Source organism: Pyxicephalus adspersus, chromosome 7 (assembly GCF_032062135.1).
Source record: "Pyxicephalus adspersus chromosome 7, UCB_Pads_2.0, whole genome shotgun sequence".
NCBI classification, from domain to species: domain Eukaryota; kingdom Metazoa; phylum Chordata; class Amphibia; order Anura; family Pyxicephalidae; genus Pyxicephalus; species Pyxicephalus adspersus.
Window position 1 is genome coordinate 71,527,518 of NC_092864.1, and position 26,714 is coordinate 71,554,231.

General features: G+C 39.1%; 2 protein-coding genes across 2 annotated transcripts in view; one reads left to right on the plus strand and one right to left on the minus strand.

Annotated features, from left to right (window-relative positions):
* The window catches only part of CFAP410 (cilia and flagella associated protein 410), a 24,827-nt gene extending 19,642 nt beyond the window's left edge, over nucleotides 1-5,185 (minus strand). Inside the window, exons 1-3 of the mRNA XM_072418917.1 lie at nucleotides 5,029-5,185; nucleotides 1,642-1,757; nucleotides 283-301 (exon numbers count right to left, since the gene is read on the minus strand). Coding sequence (XP_072275018.1) covers nucleotides 283-301; nucleotides 1,642-1,757; nucleotides 5,029-5,043 — 150 coding nt within the window. The 5' untranslated portion in view covers nucleotides 5,044-5,185. The remainder of the gene's footprint in view (nucleotides 1-282; nucleotides 302-1,641; nucleotides 1,758-5,028) is intronic.
* A 598-nt stretch (nucleotides 5,186-5,783) lies between these two features.
* On the plus strand, nucleotides 5,784-25,606 carry NUBP1 (NUBP iron-sulfur cluster assembly factor 1, cytosolic). Its single transcript, XM_072418919.1, has 11 exons — nucleotides 5,784-5,920; nucleotides 6,018-6,122; nucleotides 8,880-9,013; nucleotides 13,927-13,995; nucleotides 15,901-15,933; nucleotides 16,689-16,779; nucleotides 17,560-17,718; nucleotides 18,117-18,223; nucleotides 19,148-19,250; nucleotides 22,015-22,098; nucleotides 25,423-25,606. Exons 1-11 carry the CDS (start codon nucleotides 5,890-5,892, stop codon nucleotides 25,452-25,454), a joined length of 948 nt encoding a protein of 315 aa, XP_072275020.1. The 5' UTR covers nucleotides 5,784-5,889; the 3' UTR covers nucleotides 25,455-25,606.
* The last annotated feature ends 1,108 nt before the right edge of the window (nucleotides 25,607-26,714 follow it).

The following is a 26,714-nucleotide window of genomic DNA, read 5'->3' on the forward strand; positions in this document are numbered from 1 at the left end:
ATGCTCGCTCCTCCTATGCTCTTTCAATTCTTAATTTTTACTAAACCAAGTGATATATCACTTTTAAAAATACATGACCAGAAAGGTCATTATTGCAGAAAGGGACAAGTGATTTTCCTTCTGTAATACTTACTCCTACCTGATCACTCCATGTTTCTGCCATAAAACTATGCACGTGCAGCATGTTTTTTTTTTGCTCTGCACATGCTATGAATGAATGAATGAATGGACTCCCTTGTAGACAAGATTTAAGATACAAGTCTTCTTGCATACATTACTTACATCTGTAAGGCGGCTTCCCCTAAAATAAAAAAAGAAAAAAGAAAAAATGTAATCTTTAAGTAGAAAATGCTTTAGTATTTCAGAATTGATCACAATCAGGTGTTTTGGAGTTATGTGTCAAACAAGATTTTTAGAAGAATGATGTAAACACTGAAGAGACTGGAGGGAAGCACATGGGTGGGGGTGATGCTTTCAGTAGAGGGCTTAATAATCATGCACAACAGAATTTAAAATATGGCGTTGCACTGGTCTGGAAAGTGCTTCTTTTTAGAGTACTGTTACAGTAATACAAAACCAGGAGCTGTATTGTAAATAGCATCACTGACAAATGGAGTTGTCAGCTTTAAAACCTGGAGTCACGAAGTTTGAATACAGTTTTAAATTGGTGTTGGGCCACATATACTATACTAATTTTCTTTTACAATAGCTCCTAGGACTAGAGGTTAACAAATTTACTTTTGCATATGTATAATCAAAACGAACTATATTTATGGGCAGTGATTATTAAAAGAAAAGATGTACATGTATACAGTAAAACTCTTCCCATTACGCATAATAACAGACTATATACATCTTATCTTTTTTTTACCTTTATTTTCAATTTTATAAGTTCATTTGTTAATTTAAAAGGGCCTATGTTTACATCAAGGGGTCCGCTTTTCCATAAAAATCTGCGGGTATGCCATATGCACATGAAGGTTAAATGTACCTGCCAGTGAATTTAAAAGTGGATAAAGAGAACTTGTAGCAGAAAAAAATCAATGTGATGCAAAACCGATTGGTGCACATATTAGTAACAGCTCAGAGTATTTGAATATATATGGTGGTTGGAAATATATTCTTATTCCCCTCTCCTGTACCAATTTTTTATGTCCTTTAGCTCAGTGGTTGCCAACCTTTTCAGTCCCGTGGACCACTAAAATTACCAGCTCTNGGCCGTGCATGCACAGGGAGCCGGGTGTCACTCAAGGTGGAGAAACCTCCCCCATAGTGACGTCATGATGCCAGAACCCCCCACTCTCCTATCACAGATCTGAGCCCGGGAAAGGAGAGTGGGCAGGTTGTGTCACTCAAGGTGGAGAAACCTCCCCCATAGTGACATCATGATGCCAGAACCCCCCACTCTCCTATCACAGATCTGAGCCCGGGAAAGGAGAGTGGGCGGGTTGTGTCCAGACAAAACCCACTCACATTCCTGAGCCAGGGAATTGTACAGGGGACATGGTCTGCTGCTCTGGCTGGTGCCACCAAAATTCAGCCACCGCTGCTCTAGCTAACCCCCGTGACAGTAAAAGGAACATGTACAATAAGCAGCCATGCTTTATCATCAACAAATCCATCAACATGTTCCTTGCTTACCAGCAGTTCAGTTTCCTCACACTGTATAACTCAGACGCCTTTGCTCTGGATAGAACTTGTTTTCGAGTTAACTTCATTACTGTTTTACAATCTTTTAGTATCTCAGGCTGGCTTTCCTGTGTGGGAAATAAGGCAATAAAAGAACAATCTTGAGAACGTTTCCATATAAACATAAATAACAAGAAAAAAAATGAAAAATGTCAATGTGTACCAAATTACCAGATCTCTCCCTCTCTGTATTGTATCACATAATGTGGATGTATTTGGTTCTCAAACTAATTGCTAACCTAATACCTAAAATGATATATTAGCTTTATAACGATAATGTAATTTCAAAAGCCAATTTTAAGATGTTTAAATCTTTAATTAACAAAAAGCCCTGCAATTGTACCCAAAAGGTCATTGTGCAGACATTGTATGTTTCTAAGGTGACAATGCTTTGTCTGTGTCTTACAATTGTGCACCCCATGTTGTCACCCTGTAAAATGGACTTTCCAAAGAGACCTTAAATGTGCTTTAACACATTACACAGACTTGGTCCATTGTTAATACCACCAGGAAAAAGATGAAGGGAATCGGTAGCAGTGAGATGCAACAAAAGTGATTTTTTTTTTAAGTGCTTGGAAAACTTAACTTTAATTAGGTTTCACACAACCAAGGTTGTAGTTATTAAACTATATCAATATAGTGATGTTAAAAGGTATCTAAAATGTTGCAATGGTCTATAGTACACAGTGCTACAGCAGACTAAACATCAATTGTTTCAGATTTACATATACCTGGTGCATTTACACTTATATGGTCCTATATCCAGGTCCTCATGAATCTCTCACCTACCCCGGTTCCTGTGAGATACTACCCATGCCACCCCTGAGCTGCACGCACAGAGCACTCTAATCAGGCAGTGATTGTTTTTAAACACTTTTCTCGTTACCCTGAAAAAATTGTGATGTCAAATGTAAGGGAGAACAGAACTTTTGTACCCCAATAGACCTTAATCAAACCCACTCGCAGTCCAGCCAATACAGAGGACAGTCCTGTTTCTTTTGGGTCCCCCCTCGTAGAAGGTTAGATAAGTAGACAGTTTTTTTTTTTTAAAGGCAAAGCTTCTCCCCTTCTACTGAATAGGAGTGCAGAGCCTCCTGACATACGCATGTCACGAATCCCAGGAGGCTTGGGCTACTCCTTCTGCTCATGCCCGGGATAGGGCATATGAAGAAGGGACTTTTCTGTCATTGAAAAATGAAAAATGCCGATCTTATAAATGCGCAGTGAGATCGGAATTTTTTTTTTTACAATTACAGCAGCAATACATCACCCGGTCTCCTGCCTGCGCTGTGTGGGATGGGGTGATATAGGCAGTAAAAGGAAAGAAGATGGCGATGCCTGGAGCTTCCTCCGAAGCAAGAAACAAGGACGTTGTATGGACAACAGCTCCAGGGGGGAATCGACGGATCTGCCCAGGTAAAGGCAAGGATCATTTTCTTTTTACTTTAGTTCCGCTTTACTGGACACTTAGTGGTGCTTTGCAAAAATCACTAAACTGCTCTTTTACTATTTAAAGTGGAACTAAAATTAAAGGAGAAAAGACATGAACAGGTATGTTCATTATTGCAGAAGAGATAGGCGAACTCCTTTCTGTAATATATTAAACTTAGCTTGTTGTACATACATACATATATATATATATATATATATCAGCATACCAGGAATGAACTCCTATTCATTTGGGGTTTTATCATTCCGGCCTGGCCAAAGATCCAGAACTCATCCAAGTACCCGCTAAAGGTGGCAGTGTCTGGAATGAGCCATGGGGAATGTAATTAAAAAACTGTGAGCAGGCTGATCCTTTACAGGCCAGGCAATGACCCGTCTGCAATAAAGGATCTGTCCGCTGGCAGATTTCTAATGGTTTAGTTCAGCGTTACCCAAAAGGACTGCCCCACCTTCTAGAATGTAAGCTCTTCGGGGCAGGGTCTTCTCCTCCTGTGTCACTGTCTGTCATTTGTAACCCCTATTTAATGTACAGCGCTGCGTTATATGTTGACGCTTTATAAATCCTATTTAATAATAACAATATTAATAATAATTTCTGTCATTATGGCCAAATGAGAAGTCCAAAGAAACTGGAGTTATAAGGCTAGGTACACACGTGCAATAGTTATCGTTTGAAAACCAATGATCAATGATTATTTTAAAAGACTGTATAGTGAACATTCAATTATGTGACATGTAAAGGAGAAAGTGTATCACAGAACAATCTACGATCACTTAACGACCGTACACACAACAGATTACGAACAACTGTTGCCCAATCAGATCCCCTGGGACGGTCGTTCGTTTCCAGCCACATTCCTCATTTGTCGGCATCGTTGTGCACTTTTTTTTGTTAACAATTATCAAGCGATCTGTCGTGGATCGTTTGTTTACAACAACAATTATTGCACGTCTGTACGCAGCTTAACAGTTCCTCACTATAAAATAATGATCTCTATTTAAAGTACAGCGCTGCGTAATATGTTGGTGCTATATAATATCTGTTAGTAATAATAATTTCTGTCATTATGGCCAAATGTGAAGTCCAAAGAAACTGCAATAGGCAAGGAACACACACAGGTGCAATAATAATTCTTTGGAAACGAACGAATTATGATTATTCCCGATTATTTTGACGATCGTATTGTGCACAATGCTGTACATGCTGTAACAATACGATCGTTCAGACATAATTCACCAATAATGTACAGACTAGATACAATTGTTTGAACGATGCAGGAAGTGACATGTAAAGGAGAAAGCGATTACTGAACGACCATACACACAATGGATTACAAATGATCGTCGCCCAATCAGATCCGCCGAGACGGTCGTTAGTTTCCTGCGTCATTCCTCGTTCGTCAGCGTTGTTGACCAGCCGTTGTGCACTTTTATTGTTACCGATTATCAAATGATCTGTCATGGATCATTTGTTTCCATTGACAATTATTGCACGTGTGTACTCAGCTTAACAGTTCTTCACTATAAAGTAATAATCCCTATTTTTTGTACAGAGCTATGGTATTTGTTGGTGCTGTATAAGGCATGTTTATTAATAATAATAATAATTATAATAATAATAATTTTATACTAATAATAATAAATTCAGTCATTATGGCCATTTGAGAAGCCCAAAGAAACTGCAATACTAATAGATTTTCACTATAAAATAATGATCCCTATTTAATGTACAGCACTACGTTATATGTTGGCACTATATAAATCCTGTTCATTATTAATAATAATAATAAAAAATGATAATAATATCATTTCCCTGAGCCTATATAGCTTGATATATAATATCCAATGTAAACAGAACTGATAGTAGATCCATGTAATCGGTATACACACATTATCCAGCTCCATGGTGCCAGGTATGGGATCCGGTCACGTCTTCTGGTTCACCTGGCCACGGGAAACAATAACAAGAACCAGGGTTGAAACAGGGGCAGTCGAGAAATCTTCTTCTGGTTGCCAGGTAACAGCAAGTTCCGGCAACACCGCCGTCTCCAGCATCTCCTGTACGTGGATTGGTGCGGCTGTGTGCACTCTCCAAAGCAGCCCCCGTCTATATTTCCACAGACAGAAAGGTTCCGGTTATCACCTTTTCAGCACTATGATTCCCAGTAAAGTTAATTTCTTCTGTGCTTGCGGAGACTCGGAAACTATTGTACTCTGAGCTGGTTGTGCTCAGGAAAAGCAGAATTTTTTATAACAGATATATGTTTGCCCAAAGCAACGTGTGCAATGTTATTTTGTTTCCGTGTTTCACAGGGGATAATACCAATAATGCACATAGTGACAGGCCTGCAGCAGAATAGATTATACATGATCAACACTGACATTAAAAGGTATAGCAGCCCTGACAGTATATGTGGAACAAATATGTCATCATTATAATAAGCTAGCAGAGAGTCCTTATAAAATGATCAATTATTACAATATATGGGAATTGTTAGAAAATGCCGGCAATCTATATGTAGACAATGTTTTAATATGTAAGAACGGATGGGCGGTCATTATATGCAACTAATAGGCTTGTGTTACCATAGACTCGTTTATCAAAACCCATACAGCTTTATTCATATAGACTAATATGGACAAACAACTTGCTTTACGAATTAAGGAAAACGAGGCTTGGAACGCACAAAACCCGGAACTGTGCAAAGTTGTTCGGTAACCCGGAAAACTTAGGACGCTTCACGTGGTTCCATGGCTGATATACCCGCAAACGCCCCGGAACGTGAGTGTTGTGACATGAGGAGTGCTGATTAGGGCAATAGAAAAGCTCTTTACCCTGTCTGATTAATTTTAATTTAAGGTGCTTGTCTTGTTTTCAGATTGTCCTGGCACTGGTAGTGGGGAGGCTGGGAAGAGCTCTGCATGCCAAGGATGTCCCAATCAATCTCTATGTGCTTCTGGGGTCTCAGCAGGACCAGATCCAGGTAATCAGTGTGCTAGAAACTGGCAAGGAGCTCTTTGTATTTACTGCATGCAAAGCCTGATATATCAAAGCTCTAAAAGGCTGGAGAGGATACACTTTCATCAGTGAAGCTGGGTGATCCAGCAAACCTGGAATGGACCTGATCCAGGATTGAAAACATTAGCTACCGTGTTTCCCCGATGATAAGGCATCCCCATCAAATAAGCCACCCCCCCGATTTTTGCTCAAACAATTAAAATAAAGCACCCCCCGCAAATAAGACATCCTCCGATACCTGATACTGTGTGCCTCTGTGTGACTCCTCGATGCTGGCTGCAGTGCAGAGTGAAACTGAAAGTAACTTCAAAGGAAAAGCAAGCTGCTGATCCCTGCCCTAACAGAGTCTGTTACCCGGCCGTAGAAGCCAAAAAAAAGTGAGTCAGTGATCAGAAGGGGACAATCAATGGCACATACGGTAGTGATCAGAAAGGGGACAATCAATGGCACATGAGTGATCAGAAAGGGGACAATCAATGGCACATGAGTGATCAGAAACAATAAATGTGTACTGTATTCTTCTTCATGGAAAAATAAGACATCCCCCTGAAAATAAGACCTAGGGCATATTTTGGCATTTCAAAAAATATAAGACAGTGCCTTATTATAGGGGAAACAGGGTAACCCATAGCAAATGACTTTTAAGAAATCCATTCCAGGTTTGCTGGATCAACCAGCTTCACTGATGAAAGTGTGTACTATGTATTATTTTATAAGTGTCCTGAAGCCCTTCCTGGGACTAATCATCTGTGTCTCGCAAATCCTCCCCAGCCACTGTATACAATCGTCACAACATTGCAATAACTACATTAAGTGGACTTTAATAGCAGAGTTAAAGAGGAAGTGAACTCAAAAATGCCTAAAACCAAAAAAAAACACACACCTTCAATCCCGCAGAGCAGAGCACTAGATCGGGTGACATAGGAAGAAGAACCCCGAAGATGTTGGCGCCCTGCGATTCCTCTGCGCTGTGCCAAAGACAGGTACTGGGACAGCATAGGACCCAAACAAAAAAACCTCACGACAGATCAACAGAGATAAAGAAAGTGTTTTTTTTTGGTTTAGATAATGTGGTGTGGTGAGCATTATAAACCGTAATACCATCTTTGAGATTATTTTAAAATTTTAAATCTAGCTTTGCTCTGTATAGTAGAAGTCTTTGGAGCAGTTATAAAGCCACCCAAGTTGTATAAGGAGGCTCACCTCAGAACTCTTGCCTGCAGTCCTATACTCACTCTCTTTATTTTCATTTAAAACCTAATAGTTCTGCTGGTGGCTGGCATGGGTCCTTTTAAAGTCTTAGGCAGCATACACACATTAAATTTTTGGCTGGCTGGCTGGCTGGCCACTCTCTTTATTTTTATGTAAAACCACATTCAATTTTTGTTGCTGGAAATGATCCTACGTGAAAAGAATTCAAGCAATTTTAGTCTAAGGCTGCAGCAGCATGCCATTGATAAAAGTGAAGGTAGTCTGAAAACTTTCTGAAACCACTGTACCTCCACCTTAGGGGATCTAATCCAAGTTTCCCCAAAAGAACTTCTTATAAAAACACAATTTGAAATTCTAATGTGAAAGACATGTAAACAGCCCTTCATAGCATGTAGGGAATATAGCTACAGTAGGAAAGACCAAAACATAGGTGTTGAATTCCAATAGAACAATTTGGGAGAAAATGTAAATTCCTGTTAGTGCCGCATCATTGTAAAGCAGTATGCGGCAATTATTCAGTTTCTCATATTATTAACAGGAAATTCATTCATCCAATAGTGGAATGTAAATTCATGGCCGAAACTGCATGCAAAAATATTTCAAACAAGTCTCGGCTAGCCTCATCACATAAAAATAAATGGTATTTGTGATTCTGTCCTGAACAATCCTAGCTGATAAGGACCCCAGTACCAATGTGAGGGGCATTCGAGTTTCAGGGCTAATTCTGGTTCAAATTTGTGTAAGTTTTTTGGGGTTGCCAGGTTAAAGTTTTGGCACTCCCTCAAGCGTACCTGCTTTCTCATTTTAGGTGGTAATTTCTCTCCAAAATTGTCATAGACTTTGGTAAAAAAAAAAATTACCAACCTTAGAAGTGAAGCTTGCTTTTTGGATGTCAGAAAATACTATACACTAAGGTCATTTATGGCTTTAAAGTAATCCAGCACTCTTTGTCCTGTTTGGAGGACCCAGAAGAGAATGTAATATTTTAAGGACCTTGCTTGATATTTTTCTGAACTCTAAATTGGCACAGAAGAAATGCCCTCTTTGGGTTACAACACATCTGACGATCCCTGGCTATATCCTGGTTTTAGAGAGCCAGTGCCTCCATTAAGCCAATATGAAGCAATACCACTTAGATTTTCTTTCAAGTCAAAATCCTGCTGTTTGATTGAAGAGTGTTCCAGGCCACGGCTGGAGAATGAAGTGGAAACTCAAGTTTTTATTGGATAACTCCTTTAAAATTTTCAGGACCGTAAATTTCCACACTTTACTACCTCGTTTAGGGCTTGTGATGTTTTTTTTGTTTTTTTTTTAACTCCCTTTGCTATAGAACTAGGATGGATGACTCAAAGGATATATTTAACCGCTATGCAGGGGCTGAGCAATCAAATCTTTAGTTCATGCTACACTGTGCATGTGCCACAAACAATGGCACATAGGTTTTTTTGCTAGTAAACAGATATTTAAGTACTACTCTTTTGCCAATTTGTATTATTTGTTATCATTCTAGCCATAGAAGAGATCAAAGAAAAGATGTCTGCAGTGAAACACAAGATACTGGTACTATCAGGAAAAGGAGGTGTGGGAAAGAGCACATTTACTGCTCACTTGGCATATGGGCTAGCTGAAGATGAGGGCAAACAGGTGAGTTGTTTTTAGGCTTTTCACCTTGTGTAACCATAATATAGTTCAGCACAAGTGTGTGTACAAAATCCCAAAACTTATATTTCCTCTAAAGTAGTTTAAAGGCTGCACTTTCCTATAACATCTCTCCCTCAATATGACATCCCGTACCCCCTTAGTAAATTTGGGCAAAAGAATTAATGATCTCGGGTCCAAAGGTTTCTGTTCATACTTCTGTGTACTGTTTATGGATGTGTGTTGAAGCTTTTTGAAAGCCAGTGACCTGAATACTATTGCATGGGTGTGACTTGGGAAAGTGGCTGAACAAAGTAGCTTAAATCTGTAGCACCCCAGCCTTAACTTTCTTTTTCACACTTGTCTTCCTATCTCTCCTGTGCTGCCCTAGCCCATTTTTCTTTTAGCTGTTTGCCTTCTTCCAGTCAATCATTTTTCATCTGCTGGATGTTTAGGTGTTTCCTGAGATATTCTGTGCTGGAATGTTGCTACAGTCTGCATTTTTTTCCATACAAATGCATGTGCTAAGAATCCCCGGTCATAATATCATCCATGTAATTGATGGTCTGGTAGGAAATCGGTAAAAGCTAGCAACCAGTCAATGACAGATTGTCAGACTGTGTGGGTATCCTTGTAGCAATCCATTAGGGGCATGTAGTCTTCCATTCCAGGTAATTGTTTCTGGAGACTCTCTGCACTGGGTGCTCCAGGGGTGGAATGTACAGTGCTGTCCATTTAGCATGACCGCTCACAATGAATTTGACTGCAAACGCTGTAAAAGAAGAGGCTGCGGTGGCACGTAAGTCCCTGTCATGGTATGGATAATCTGGCACTGTAAGATATCCATTCCTGGCATGTTGTTAGGCAATGACCCTGTCCTATATGCTGGCATATTTGTGTCTGAATTGCCAATCTGTAGTCTGCAGTGAACATCAGCAACCCATGTAGTTTGACCTCTCACTGCTACTTATGAAGTGTCCATCTCTTCGGAACTACAATTGCTGTAAAACAAGGACACTTCAGTGCCAGTATCTAGATCTACTGTAACTTTTTGTGCCTGTAACTGCCAATTTACTGCCACAAATACATATGGGCATCTTTCCGCAGGCTTCATTGCACACGATCTGATCAATGGGGCAGGTAATTTATCCTCCAGACATAAATAGCCTTCGGAAACACCTAAACTTTTTTTCCTGGAGGATGTATGTGTTGTGACATAATCATATAAAGGCGCTCCTGCTCTCCGTATGAGTTGTCTCTTTTTAAAAGTGGGATAGAGAGTTATTTCTTCTATATCACTAGTTGAGACCTTTTTTAGTTTGGCTGCTTGTAACTTCCCTTTCATCCTTTAGTTGTTTTCAGTGCTTAAACAGATCAGTAGTTGGGATCCCATCAATAGTTTTCAGTTCAATTAAGCAGATATAGAAACAACTATTTTAAAGATGTTCTGTTTGATTGGGCAGCCAAGTGGCAAATGACATTGAATATAGATAAATGTAAAGTTCTGTACTTGGGGGTAACAACATATGCTTCATACTTACATTTGGGGGAGTCAGAAATGGAAAAGGATCTGGGGGTTCTGGTAGATCATAGACTTAGTAACAGCATGCAATGCCAAGCTGCCATATCTAAAGCTAGCAAAGTCCTTTCTTGTAATAAAAGAGGAATAGAATGCAGAGATGGAGACATAATCCTGCCCCTGTACAAAGCGTTGGTCAGACCACATCTGGAATATGCAGTCCAGTTTTGGGCAACAGTTCACAAAAAGGACATTGTGGAATTGGAGAGAGTGCAGAGAAGGGCAACTAAACTAATAAAAGGAATGGAGGAGCTCAGCTATGAGGAGAGATTAGCTGAACGGAATCTATTCTCCCTGAGAAGAGACGTATAAGGGGGGATATGATCACCCTGTATAAATATATAAATGGTTCATATAGAGAACTCTCTTCCCAATTATTCACTTTGAGATCATTACAAAGAACAAGAGGGCACTCTGCGTCTGGAGGAAAAGAAGTTTAAGCCCAGGATAAGGAAGGGATTCTTCACTGTAAGGTCTGTGAAAATGTGGAATCGGCTCTCTCAGGAAGTAGTTTCAGTAACTATAATAGATTGCTTTAAGAAAAAGCTGGATGATTTCTAGAAGCACAGAATATAACTGGGGATTAAGGACTTAAAGTAAAGATAACAGAAACTGTTGATCTAGGGAACATACGATTGCCTCATGGAATCAGGAAGGAATTTTTTCCCCGTTGAAGCAAATTGTACCAGGGGTTTTTTTTTCTGCCTTCCTCTGGGCCAACTATGTCTTATAGGGTTTTCTATATGGGATATAGGGTTTATTTCCCTAGTGGTTGAACTTGATGGGCTTGCGTCTTTTTTCAACCTGACCTACTACGTAACTCTTTTAAATCTCTTTAAATAATCTCCCTCTGCTGTCCTCTATAGTAGTCTTTGCTTATGTCCTGGTCCTTTCTCAATCTCCTCTAACTGACCCATTAATACAGCTCTTTCATGTAAACTCCCCTGCCTCCCATCCCAAGCACTTTTTTGTGTATATTGTGGGGCGTATTTAATAAATAAGTAATAAATTATGTGAAAACTTGTAAACTGACTGACAGTGGTTTTAATGGAAGAAGACCCATTAGGACTTTTATGTTAAAAGAAAAACATAAAATGGCCAAACTGGAGTTTCCTCCAATGCATAGCATCCATCCACAATGCTTCCAGAACAGTGTCTTTTTAAATGAAGAAACAAAACAGGAGTTTTTTGGCATAGATGAAAAAACAACACTTTTAAAGAAAGGCGCCATCCCTACTGTGAACAAGTTATGTTTTAGAGCTGATTTAGCATGTTCAGTATGGGGGTGCCTTGAGTTTATGCAGGGAGCAATAAAATCTCCAAACTACCAAAAAATTCTGGAAGGATATAAAAAAAATCTTTAAAAAAAAGTTTAAAAAAAAATAGTGTATAATGTAATGTACAGTAGCTTATATAATATATATAATACAATTATATATATATTATATAAGGATTTCTTTGTATTGGACTCAATACAGCTTTTTTGTATTGACTTCAATGCCAAGGAACTCAATACAAAATTTTGAATTTCCCGCCCCGCCTCCCGCCCGCACCGACGCACGCAGCGACGTCACCGGGAAACCCCGGTGATCGTCACTGCACTCGCCGGATGAAGCAAGAAGATACAAGACGTGTCCGGAGGAGCAGAGGGGAGAAGGTGAGTATTTTTTTTTTTTTCGATCGACGCTGGATCATCGCAGCGGGGACCAGGTAAGTAAGGGAAATTAGGTAGTGAGAAAAGTTTGGGTCTATCGATTTTTGCAAAATCGATAGACCCGAACCAAGGTCGGGTTTAACGGTCGGGTGGTTAAAGGGGGTTTCTGGATATCAAATAAGCCCCCCACCCCTATACGCCAACCCACGGCCTGCAAATGCACCTGGCTGCCTTTCTAGCCACGTGGGCTACCGATGCACCTGGCTGGCTGTTATTCTTCATCTGGGCTACCGAGGCACCTGGCTGCCTTTCTAACCACATATGGGCTAGCAATTCACCAGGCTGCCCTTGAAGCAAAAATAGTATATCAGACTGCAAATACTCCTTGACATCACACCATAGGACTAAACACCCATAAAAATCATGACATTGGTTGGCACCATGTCTCCTCCTTTGCTGAGAAAAAAGTTTTCATACTATCCATCCATGCTTTGTCTCATATCTCCGTATGGAAAAAATTAGGATAATTAGCTCTGCTGTGTCCAGTAGTGCAGCCATTGTTGTCACTCAATTGGGGCGGAGGGGTTGTCACCTAAGACTTCCTGTCCTGGGGCACTTTGGGAGGCACTTTGCAGGACTCAAAAACATCCAGAAACTGCTCTAATATTCCCTAAAAACATCTGTCTAGACCACAGGTAGGCAAACTTTTTCACTCAGGGGCCACAATCTGATCTAAAATTTGGCACAGAGCAAGGCCGACTAGAGTGGGCGGGGTTATGCCATCATGACGTCACATTCAGTGGCATCATGATGGCATAATCCCACCCACTCTCCCATTGCAGATTTGAGCCTGCGATGGCAGAGTGTGTGTGGGGGGGGGTGTTCCGCCCACTTCTCCGAGCCCGGGATTTTGCCAGGGACACTGGCCAGAGACGCAGACCGTGGCCTGTTTTATCCGGCCCATTGAACTCTTTCTCTACTTCAGCAGAGTCGCTTGAGTAGAGAGAGAGTTCAACAGGCCGGATAAAAAAGCCTAATGGGCCGTAAATAGCCGGGGCGCCGTAGTTTGCCCATTCCTGGTCTAGAGAGTAGTTGCCCATTCCTGGTCATTTAGTAGTTGTGATAGCTTTCCATTGAAGTCTGCAGAGGCAGCAACAGCTCACAGAAGTTATAAGGAACATCTGGATTACCGCAGGATGCTGCCTCCTGCCACCTGTACAATGAACAGACTCATTCATTCTACTCATCAGTTTTTACAAACATTTTGTTGTGTTAAAAAAGCTACTAAAAGTCTGATTTACTGCAGGTCTGAACAAGCCCTGAACAAGGCACAATTTTATTTAAATTATATTCCAGAATTTAGGGTGGAATATTCTATTCATGCAATTTAAGATGATTTTTATGGCGCAACTTTCAGCCTTTATCTAATTGTCTGCAATACATCGCAGCCTTATGTTTTCTCTAAGGATAAAATGTGAAGAACAAAACATCTTTTTACACTAGTTTATAAAATGTATTTGTTTCAAGCGTCAACCTGTTATTGGATTTTCTGAAAATGCATCTTTTAAAACCCAGACTCTTTTTTTTTTTTTTTGTGTTCATTACAACTTGTCGCTATGCCTATGCATAGGTCAGGACTTATTTCAAGTGAGGATACATGTCCTAATTATGTTTTATGTCTTGCAGATTGCATTGCTTGATGTGGATATCTGTGGACCATCTATTCCAAAGATTATGGGTCTCGAAGGAGAACAGGTAATCGAAAACTACTTTTCAGACTTTAGATGTTGTTCTAAAATCATATTTGGTCGGTTTTGAAGTTAATGTTACTTTTGTTCTTGTATTGCCAACATCTTGCTACCTTAAAGCAGACCTAAACTCTTTTTTGTTTTGAGTTTAGTTCCGCTTTAAGAAAATGTGTAAAGGGAAACATGATACCATGTTTTCATGTTTTAAAAAAGAGGTTAAAAAGGCAGAGCAGTTTGGGTTCCTTCAAAGGTTACGTGCCCTTAAACATTGTTTGATTTACATGCATGTTTGTGATTACAAAAAAAAATTACTTAGGTAATAACCTCCCTAGCGGTAATCCCGAGTGTGACTCGGGGTAGATTTTACTTGCAAAAAGCGGTAATCCCGAGTCACACTCAAGGTCGCTTTACCCTAAAAAAAAAAAAAGCCACTTACCGTGCTCCATTGGCGTCCTGCTGTCCCCGCAGGTCCTGGGGACGTGTCCGTCCTCTTCAATCTCCAGCCACGAAGTGCAGCAATGATTGGGTTTCCGGGTGACGCCGGTGCCGGCGGGAGGATCACCAAGAAATTCAAATTATTTTGTATTTGATTCAATACAAAATAGCTGTATTGAGTCCAATACAAAGAAATTTTCATATATAATAAATAATGTGCATGTATTTCAGTTATTTGGATTTGCCTTGAAATGCACATTAAACATGTATTATAAATAAGTTCCAAAATGATGTCTCTTTAATTTCTATTGATTCGTTTTTTGGCTTTACTTTGTTATAATAAATACATGATTTGTCCATATTCCATGCTCCATCACTAGACAGCAGGATCTGTGCTGATATCAGAAATATTCCATCAACATTAGAGCATTTGACACTAAGGGGTCTTAGTATGATACATTTGTTTGGAAATGTATGGTCATTGACACAAAAGATTGCCACTCAACATTCACACTATTTAGAATCGGATATTAGGTGAACTCAAAGTTGTACACACATGCAATATTTGTGTGCGACTGCACGATGCATGAACTAATACTGTGTAAATACAGCACTGTTCTTCTCTATGGAGAGGGAAGGGCGGAGAAAGACAGAGCGGAACCCCACTGTGCTCTCCTTCATTTTCATTACGATTGTTCGTCGTCTGTCAATCTGCCAGTCGTCCGGACGATGAGCCCTGTACACACATCCGAAATCAGCCCTGAGGCATGTGTATGTAGCCTAAAGCTACGTACACGCGTCCAATGGTTCTCGCTCGATAATCAGCTCAGGGCTGATATCGTATGAGAATCTGGCGTGTGTACAGCGCCCGTTGTCCATCGTCTAAACGACCGTCCTGGTGGTTAAATGGACGATGGAAGACGAACTATCCTAATGCAAGGGAAGGGAGCCCAGCAGGGTGCCGCTCCGTTGTTCTCCCCTCTTCATAGAGCAGAACGGTGATGTATGTACAGCGCTCGTTCATGCATCATGCAGTCCTTAGTCGTTGGAAAGGATTGTGATAGATCCTTTCCAACAACTATAATTCCACATGTGTATGCGGCCTGAGCACCAGATAAAAGCACGATGCAAGTTCACTGTGCAAAAAGCAGACACTGCCTTTTAATAGCCATACAATAGCTGAGCACACACTGTGTCAGGGCAGGCAAACAAACATGCACACTGTATCAGGTCACCATGGTTAGGACCATGCAGCACCACTATTAGTGCATTAAGTTTGAATTTTCAACAAATGAAAACAATTTACCAACAACTTTATACCTTTTACTATGTTACCTTTAAATTGAATCATTTTTCGTAAATCTACTTGCTCTTACCATGTTAGGTGACTTGCATAAAAAAACGCTCCCATGTAAGAAAATATTAGTAAGACATAGTGCCACATCTTTAATTTACATTCTGTAATTTTTTTTCCAAGGTACACCAAAGTGGCTCTGGGTGGTCTCCAGTGGTAAGTATCTATATGTTTATTGTTGTCATTATTTTTTCTAGTTGAGAAATGCTTGTCTCCCAATGAGTAAGGGTAGGTATGAAAAAAATGCTTAAGTATCTTGACAAACATGATGTTTGGAGAGGAAAGAAACTGATGTGTCAGCAGTATGTGTGGCAGATTATGCAGAAAAATAGTTAAATTGTATGCAGGTAAGTGGAAAGCATGGTGGACAGTATGCACATGGGAGGAGTACAAAGCATATAAGGAGCAGTCTTTGCTTAGGGTATGGCAGCAGGCAGTATGAGGTGGATATGAAAGCAGGTTGTATGTGCTTTAGGCGTGTATAGGATAAGACAATGGTCAATATGTGCTGTGAAGGTGTACAGAAGGGTATATCCCCCTCCTATTGTGTGATACTTCCCCCGCCTCTTAGATTGTAAGCTCTTTGGGGCAGGGTCCTCTCCTCCTCCTGTGTCACTGTCTGTATCTGTCTGTCATTTGTAACCCCTATTTATTGTACAGCGCTGCGTTATGTGTTGGCACTATATAAATCCTGTTTAATAGATAATATAATGCAGTATGTGCAGGAGATAAATGGAGGTATGATGGCATGCAGCATATTTAGAAGGAGAGTGCTGAGGTTTTAATTTCAGTCTGGATTGGAGGCAAAGCCCCTTATGAGAAAATACCAAATACGCAATATTTCTTATTTTATTATTATATATGGTTGACTGGTGGGTGATCTTATTTTTTTATTTTTTGCATAATTGCAGTATGTAGAAGATAATCTTGCTGTAATGTCTGTTGGATTCTTGCTTGGCAGCCCAGATGATGCAGTAATCTGGAGAGGTCCCAAGAAGAATGGTTAGTATTATCTGCAACATAAGTCTGCTTAATAAATAAATATATATTGAATACATGATCATAGCAATTTTGCCTAAAGAAACATTTGTTTTAATACTTGCCTACAGTTTTTGGCTGCCCCTTCTCCAGTGCAGCAGTATAGACTAAGGTGAAACTATCTGGGCCACCTCCAATTACCCATCAAAGTGATTTTTTGTAAAGACAGAGTTGTACTTTTAAATTCGAAAGTTTAAGGGAAATGCCAATAACCAAGCGTCATATTATAGAAAGAGTAGGGAGTCACATTATTCACCGTACTGAAAGGTAACGGGTGTTTTTCTACCAAATTGTTGGGTTAGTGAAGGGGTAAATGTTTGCTGCTGGTGGGGCCATCCTTAAAAAAATTACTTATTTCTGTAGGTGTAAGACTTGGACTATGTACACAGATAGAATTTTTGTAATTGGAAATAAATTCATGAAAAGAGTGGAAAAGTGAGCAGCACCCCGCTGTGCTCATCTCCATTGATAGGCATATGGGTCCTTCACAATTACTCATTCATTGATCCACTGTGGTGGACTGATGATTGATGTTGGGCAACTGCTGTACACGTCAGATTTTCGCGTGAGACAAGGATGATCGTTCGTCTCAGGTGACGATATTCTCATGTGTGTACAGAGCCCTAAATAGTGGGGGGACTACTATGCCCTCTCAGGCTTGGCTTCTTAAGCTATCATTCTGTTTCATTGTCCCTTTGTACATTTTAATATCATTAATATTTCAATATTATTTAAATCCTGTAGGCATGATTAAACAGTTTCTTCGGGATGTGGACTGGGGTAACGTGGATTACTTGATTGTGGATACTCCTCCTGGTACTTCTGATGAGCATCTCTCTCTTGTGCAGTATCTTAGCGCATCTAACATTGATGGTGCAGTAATTATCACTACTCCTCAGGCAAGTCCTCATATTGTGTATTTTATACATTTATAGCAATAGGTTGGGTTGAATATATTCATGTCATTAGTAAAAATGAATATAAAATGAACACATACTTCGCTTTCTCATGTAGACACATAGTTCCTTTTGTATTGCAAGAATGCTGGGAAATGTAGTCTGGCATCTATTGTTTTTTCTAATTTTGGTGTCACATTTGTCTGGCTGAACTCAGAGATAAGAGGAAATGCAAGTATAGAAGCACATTTGTCCCCTAAAAATGGTATTTTGGTCCCCGGCTTGGGACCTGAATTCCTTTTATTTTATCTTTTACATAATGAAACAAACTTTTACATAAAAATACATATATAAAGAATGCTTAATTAAATATATAAAATTTATTTTGTATTTCTTAACAGGAAGTGTCCTTGCAGGATGTACGTAAAGAAGTCAATTTCTGTCGGAAAGTGAAATTACCAATAATTGGAGTTGTAGAGAACATGAGTGGTTTTATTTGTCCAAAATGCAAGGTAAGCTTTATGCAAACACAGGTATTTAGGATCTATGGGGGTTATAGATATAGGTGTACAAGTAAAGTTATTCATTAATAATCTGTGCCAAGCAAAAGTAAAAGGTAGACTATCTAATCTAGTACAGGTAACCCAGGGACTACATACGAGATACGGACTGTAGGTTTGTTCTTACGTTGAATTTGTATGCAAGTTGGAAAATGTACATTATTTAATAAATGCAATTGGGACAGATGCTTTTTTTCAACACAGTAGGCACTATGGTGCCAGTTACTGTATAAAATCCTCACTGTGAGTTAATTACAAACAAAGCAACAAAAAAAAAACAAAGACATTCATTAACTTCTGTAGCAAGCTGTGCTTTGATAATGAAAAAGAAACAACTGCAGAGTGTATCTTGGTTTTTAAAGAGTTACAACCAAAAGATTTCTTCTGCAAGTCATGCAAACCACCCCCTCCCCCCATCAAGCCTCTGTCCTGCACACAAGCGAGCAGGGAAGCCCGTTCATATACAGGACTCTTCCCGTATGTTGGATGTCCTTAACTTGGGGACTACCTGTATCTAATTTTGCCTCTTTGAAAAGAAATAGAGTATTTGATTGGTTTGTTTATTACAGCCTCTTGTGGTTAAATTTCCCACATATATTAACATACAAAACTAACCCCCCCCTCCCATATATGCAAAACTGATAATTTTGCATTGTATTGGTCAATTCTTAGATATGACCCTTAAAGAAACAATTATATTCCACATGCTAGCAGCTGTGTGTAAAGTGTGATTTATAGACATTTGAAAAGGAAGCCGAGAAGTTAAATAGTTTAGAAGTTTATCAATTTAAAAGTAATTATGAATTGTAGTTTGTATATATTTGTATACTTCACTGTGAAAATTACTAAATTGTAATTTAAACATTGCTCTTTTAGAATGAATCAAAAATCTTTCCTCCAACTACTGGCGGTGCAGAGAAAATGTGTAATGATCTCAACATTCCCTTGCTGGGAAAGGTCCCCATAGACATGAACATAGGTAAGTCCATTATAATATTTACACCTCTGCTCACTGCTAGTCCAACATGTTCATGTAATGCCATAAAGCTTTTCTTATTCCTAAACACACTGTAAAGTTATTATTTTTTCACTATAAGTTATTATTTTTACACTATTTTGTTACAGAGATTAACGTCTTCTTTTCAGCTAAAATGCATTTAGGAAGATTTAGGGCATGTTCACACAACTAGCCTTAGTATGCCTAGAAATAGGTAAAAAATTGCATTTCTGCACAGATGGAGTCTAAACCCTGCTCCATATCAAATCTTAACAACACTTTATTCTTTATTTATTTGTTTATATCTATTCTGCCAAAAAAAATCTCCATTTGTGCTTGCTAGCTCTCTACATAAAAAGCTTAGTGAAGAATTGAGTGTTGGGATAAAATAATTCTTGTGCAAATTTGGGAGCTTTAGAATATCCACAGTTGGCCAATACAGAGGGCTAAGGACCCTCACCCCAGGAGAAGATGGTATCAGTAAAATAAAGTACAGAGGTCCATATGCTAGAAGAGAGCAGTGTTATATAATGTGCAATTATATATAGTATTATTCAGATTATAGTAAGAGCCTTTGGAAACCACAGATTGTAAAGTTCCACTTTAAGGAATGACTTTTAGTTGTCTTGAGGAAGGATTGGACAATTTTAGAGTCGACCCCAGTAAAGGAAGAGTTCCAATAGGGACACCTGTTCTGGGGACAATTAAGATGAGTTACCCTCATTGGGAGATCTCTTAAATTTTTTTGCTGCATTTTATCTCTTAACACCTGGGTTTTAATAGCCAAATGTTAAAGCCAGTGACAGTCAAGTAGGACAGAAAACTGGTTCAGGTAAAGTAAATCCAAGCAGTCCAATTCAACCAATTCATGGAGCATCTTCTACGAATCTTATCAGTCTGACAGACTGTGATAATTGGGTCAATTCCTAAAAATCACCAGGATGCCTTCTGTGTTGATTGTCTAGAGCAGTGGTGCCCAACCTTTTTTCATCCGATGGCCACATTAGGATAAAACTCGGGGGCCACAATACAAATAAACATTAAAGATGGATGTTTAAACTAGAATATTTTTCACTTAAAATTAAATTGAAATGTTTCTAGTTACCGTAACGTACATGCACCAAATAAAAGAAATGACAAATCAATAGTTTCTGCAATGGATACTTCTTGGATCAACCTCCGGGCCCTACATTTTCCTGTTCCTGAAAAATTAGGGTACACAGAAGGTAAATGGCCAGCTATGTGTGAAAGGGTAGCACGGTATGATAGGTATAGTTTTTCTTATCTTGTGATGGTGCTGCAGAAATAATATTAGGGGGAGTAAGGCACAAGAAACCCCACTTATCCGGTTTGGGGGGGCCTTTTTAGCACCACCTATTTGCTTATCATGACTACAATAGCCAATCACAAAACACCGGGCCTGGATGGTTTCTCAGAGAACTATTATAAAATTTTACAAGATGAAATGGCCAAAAGGCAATGTCCATTAGGCCTGGATATGGAGAAAGTGTTAGGATAGAATGGCCTCTTCTGAACACTAATATTGATTGATGTGCGTTCGGACACGTTAATATTTCTTATAGGTTTACCTACCCCGAGTGTGGCTCGGGGTTAGCGCTACCAGCTTCTTTTTTCTACCCCGTGTCACACTTGGGTTACCGCCCAGGAGGTTAGATTATCTCCCCAAGGTTTTATACACCTTTATAGAAATTTTAGATCTTGGCAGGCAAGCAGGCTAGGCTCAGTTTATGTATTTTACAACAGCCAGTGAAAAATTGAGGCCTTCATTTCCCTGATGTAGAACTGATTGATGGGCTGCCATTGCAAGATACGTTAAGGATTGGATACGTTGCTGGTCATTTTACACTAAATCTATATTAGATCAACAAACGATGCCTATCTTTAATATCGCATATATGTTGCATATGCATAAGGAATTGTTGAAGTTCTGAATAATCCCCTCCTATATGCGTCCTGGCAAGTCAGAAGTCATCTTTATTCCACTTTTCACAGTTCCTCTTTTCATTCCACTATGGAGCAATCTCAATTTCCCCTGAGTGATAAGAGTACCATGGAGTCTACTTCTCTCCCCTTTGCGTTTTATTATATGGGTCTCCTCCCAAAGTATCTGAAATGTGCAGCTGTAAAAGCAATTTTTACCATGTTTTGGATTTGTCCCAAGATAGCAAGCGCTTAGTAAATGACTTACCATTATCTCCTGCTTGGGCAATTCTAGGTGAAGTAACGCTGCATGGGATACAAATGGGTAAAGTTTGTGGCAGACTTCTGTCCATCCTGTCCCTAGTAGTGGATACATGCAGAACCACCCACATTGGGCCTCTTCTCTGAAAAACTAAGTCATATATTTCAGATGGACTGGATCACTGAAAAAGGGAGTCCCGGGTAGAAAATTTAGGTCCAGGAATTGTATATTGCTGCTTGTAACTTGTTGTCTGTATGTTGTATTTTTGTTTTTTATTATTTTTTTTTTTTTTTATCATTTATTATTGTCCTCGGAAAATACAATATATACATGTCAAACCTTCTCAGACATCAATCAAAAGAGTTGTATTCTAAGAGTAGGAGGGGATGTGCTGACTTGTTGATTACCAATGTCCAGATCCTCCTGAAATTTGCAGCATGACATCTTCATATCAGAATCATGTGTCCCCAATGAACAATAAAGAACAATAGTTATCAGTTTGTCTTTAATGAGAAGAATCATGTGTGTTTTCTTAATTTTAAGGAAAGAGCTGTGATATGGGCAAGTCTTTTTTCACTGAGATCCCGGATTCACCATCAACTATGGAATATAAAAAAATAATACAGAGTAAGTATGAGAGAAAAACAATCTATAGATTTTATAGTATAATATAGTATATAAGATACTATAGTACAACTATAACAAAAATAAAAAGTAATCTATTATGAAGAGTAAAACCTCTTTAAACTGCTCCTGATAGATATGCGGAACAGTAAAAGATTTTTAAATAATTATAATATAATATATATATATATATATATATATTATATATAATATAATATAAGGGCCATCTCTTGGAATATTTTATTTAGGCAAGTACTATGGGAGCAACCTAGTAATGAGGTGCAGATTGTTTACTTTTATTTGTGGAGCTGCTGCGCCTTCTCCATACTTAATAAGCAGGTGCATCATTTAGGCTATGTACACACATGCAATAATTGTCATTGGAAAGGATCTTTCACGATCCCTACTAACGACTGCACGATTCAGGAACGAGTACATACAGCACCGTTCTGCTGTCTGGAAAGAGGAGGGGGAGAGCAACGGAGCGGCACCCCACTGGGTTCTCTCCCCATTAACTTCCATTAAGATCGTTTGTCGTCCATCGTCTATGGATCCACCAGAATGGTCGTTCGGACGATGGGCGACGAGCCCTGTACTTACGTAAGATTCTCGTCCGTTATCGGCCCTGAGCCATTGGCACTTGTGTATCTAGCCTTAGCCTAAACCAGATGTGAGAAAGGGGGGGACGCCTGTGGGCATGTGTGTAAATGTATGTTTGCAAATATACACTTGTGTTCAGAATATTAGCAGTCTTTTAAAAAAGTGAATACAGCCCAAAATCGTATGAGCTTTTTTTTCTATACATGTAAATGCATTGGGAAAACTGCACATTGTATTCCAAATAGGAAGAAATATTTATCAAATTTGTTTTATTCCCTTACAGAAAGAGAAGAAAGGGGAATAGTAGGCTGTTCAAAATAATAGCAGTGTGGAGTTCAATCAATCATTGATCATTCATTCTGTGAAAAAAACAAATGTCAATTATAGGCCTTAATCAAGGATGTTAGGCAGCAAATGTTGTACATACCCGTTATAGTGCATTTCATTCTGAAAATCTCAGCGTAAAATGGGTAGTTCTAGGCATTGTTCAGAAGAAAGTTGATAAAAATGTGCAAAGAACACATTAACTGTCATAAAGAGAAATGGAGCAACAGTTTGTGGACTGATAAAAGCAAGAATGTTCTTTTGGGGGCTAGGGGCCAGAGACCCTTAACACTAAATTCAAGCCACAGTACACTGTAAAGCAGGGGTGTCTAATTCAAATACAGAGAGGGCCGAAATTAAAAACTTAGACCAGGTCGGGGCCAAACTTGAAATATATTGAAAAAATTGAGGAACAAAGAGGTATTGCTTAACATGCAAAAACTGTTTTTGGAAAGTAATTATTTGTAATGAGCCACACATTGACAGAGAGTTGTTCCAAAGAAAAGAATAGAATACATGTTTGTGCTTAAGGCTGAGGATCTCAAGACAGCAGCAGAAGGGGAACATTTGAATGATTATATTTGCAAACCGTGGGATATAATAAAAATATTATTTTTTACTTGTCTTAAAATCATCTTCCTGCTTGCTAGAACAACAAACTGATAAGTTGTTTGTTACTGTTGTCTACTGCGCTCCAGAAACCCTCAATAACATTTGCATGTGAAGTCAATTACTCGTATATTGCTATATTCTGATTCTGATATATTGCTAAGTCTGTAAAAAGTTATTATGCCGCCCAGTGCTGGCATCATGGCACAAGTCAGGTTTTCCTGCTGTTGTCAGTTGCTTTTAGCTATATGTAAATAGCCATAAATGTTATGCTTAGTGAGCTTAATAAATAGTGATTAGGAAAAAATATATTATTATTTGACCTACCATGCTTTTCAAAGCGAAGAGAAACAGAAAACTGTTCCATAGATGTGAGTGATGCTGAGACTACAATTCCCAGCATTACTGACGTCTATAGAACAGCCCAATGGGGAGCTACACATAGGCAGATAGCTGTTCCATAGACCCGAGTGATGCTGAGACTACAATTCCCAGCATTACTTGCGTCTATAGAACAACCCAATGCGGAGCTACTCATAGGCAGATAGCTGTTCCATAGACGCGAGTGATTCCAAGACTACAATTCCCCGTCATTACTTGAGTCTATAGAACAGGGGTGCTGCTCTATAGACGCGAGTGATGCCGTGAATTGTAGTAGCGGCATCACTCTCTGCAGAAGGCAGTGGCAGGCAGGCGGGTCAGATGCCATTCATTTTCAAAACTCTTCAGGGGGCCAAAGAAACAGACCCGTCAAGCCAGAGTTTGACACCCCTGCTGTAAAGCATAGTGCTGGAAGTATCGGGATGTTTTTCATACTATGGTGTTTGGCCTACTTATCGCATACCAGGGATCCTGGATCAGTTTGAATACATTAAAATACTTGAAGAGGTCATGTTGCCTTATGCCAAAGTGGAAATGCCCCTAAAATGGGCGTTTCACCAAGACAAAAACCCCAACAACACCTTGTATCCAGACCAACAAGATTGATGTTATGGAGTGGTAAACCCAATCCTCTGCCTTAATCCAACTTGTGGGGTGACATCAAACATGCTGCTCTGGGAAAACCAAGAAATGTGTAATGTAGTCCCATCAACCTGGCACAGAAGGTGGCAGAAGTTTGTTCACTCTATGCAATACAGATGTGCATCAGTTCTCAGAAACAGTGGTTATACTGTGGTTATAAACTAGATGTTAGTTCAGTAATTCAAAGCAATATCATTTTGAAACATTTTTCAGTTTACATCCTAAACATTTGAGTTTTTCAAGAAGAATGGAGACATCGCTAATATTTTGAACGGACTAATATTTCCTTTACTTTCCGTGTGACGCAAAAACTGATACGTTTTTCTTCATAGTTTGAAATGGAATAGAATGTGCAGCTTTCACAATGTATTTGCGTGCATGAAAAAAATATTAAATGTTAAAGATTACGACCTTTTATTTTGTTCACTTTTTCAAACGCTCTGCTATTCAGAAATAAATGTGTGCATATGTGTTTGACTGTAAATGAGCTTGTTTATGTGTGATATATTTGTGTATAATTTTTTTTGTCTTGTTTTTTCTTTTTTTTTGGATGGGTAATAGTGGGCTGTTCTTCCTAGGCCATCAAACTAGAAACTGCATTTGTTTCCATACAGGTTGATAATGTACATTTATATATGCTGCTATGTTAACATGCCTAAAAATGCATAGATGTATAAAGACATGAATTTGACACACAGGAAAGATATAAGGCAAAATCTATAGAAATAGTATGTGTAACAAAATACATAGATCTTTCTTTTTCTATTTTAGAAATTCAAGATTTTTGCGCTGAGACACACTGATTACTTCACAAAGTGACAGAAGCAATGAAGAATGAATAATAGGATTGCTTTTGAAATTGTGGACTACATTATTATAATTGTTCTGTGCTGTACATGTTACGTATAAACATCAGTTGTTTTTACTTATATTAAAGTTATAGAACTTTCCATTCCACCTGTGTAACTAATTGTAGACCCTGCCTGTTCATGAATCAATTCATAGGACTGGTTCACTTATGTGACGTGTAAATTGTGTTTTGATAATACAGCAAATATCTGCAGTGTATTCTTTACAAGGTCTTTGCACAGCCCATTGGTATTTGTTGTGCGGCCTTTGGATTTAACCAGTACATTTGAGTTAGGACCACTACCAATGCAGTCCAGTGTAGACTGCAAGACTCCATTGCAGCATGTGTCCAGTGACAACCGACATCAAAACACATCTGCTGTCTTTTCTATCACTATACATAGTAAAATTAGGTATAAAGCTACGTACACACGGCAGATTTTTATCGCCCGATAATCGGCATCGGCCAATTATCGGGCCAAAATCTTCCGTGTGTACAGTCGGTGTCGTCCATCGTCCGGACGACCGACCTGCCGGATCCACGGACGATGGACGACAGCCGATCGTAATGAAAGGGAAGGGGAGAGCGCGCAGCAGGGTGCCGCTCCGTCGCTCTCCCCCTCCCCTCTCCATAGAGCATGAACGGTGCTGTATGTACAGCATCGTTCATGCATCTTGCAGCCCCTTGTCGTTGGAAAGGATCGTGAAAGATCCTTTCCAACGACAAAAATTGCAAGTGTGTACGCAGCTTTAGTAAAATATATTATCAAAAAAAACAAAGAAAGGATTTTTTAGGTACACAAAGTATAACAAATTATAATCAATGTTAAAACAATTACCATTTATTTATTTACATGTCATTGTAGATATTTCTCAAGCCAGCATACAGGAATTTTAGTCACAGCAGTAAATATATTAAATGGTTTTGCCACCATATTACATAGGTTAAAAAAAAAGACAAAGGTCCATCAAGTTTAACTACTAGGATGAAAGATGAAAACCCCTATAGAAATAATTGATCCAGGGGAAGGGATAAAACTCATAAAGCCAGCTTCAATGGGGAAATAATCCTTCCTGATTCCATGAGACAATCGGATGTTCCCTGGATCACCGGTCTCTATTATCTTTACTTTAAAGCCTTAATCCCCAGTTATATTCTGTGCTTCTAGAAATCATCCAGCTTTTTCTTGTGGGTCGCCAAGTATACAGTCTAA

Coding starts and splice junctions, on each gene's coding strand:
- NUBP1 (XM_072418919.1), top strand. CDS start 5,890: ATGGCTGATATACCCGCAAACGCCCCGGAAC. Junction 17,719..18,116: donor TATCACTACTCCTCAGGCAA/GTCCTCATATTG, acceptor CTTAACAGGAAG/TGTCCTTGCAGGATGTACGT. Junction 18,224..19,147: donor TTATTTGTCCAAAATGCAAG/GTAAGCTTTATG, acceptor TTGCTCTTTTAG/AATGAATCAAAAATCTTTCC.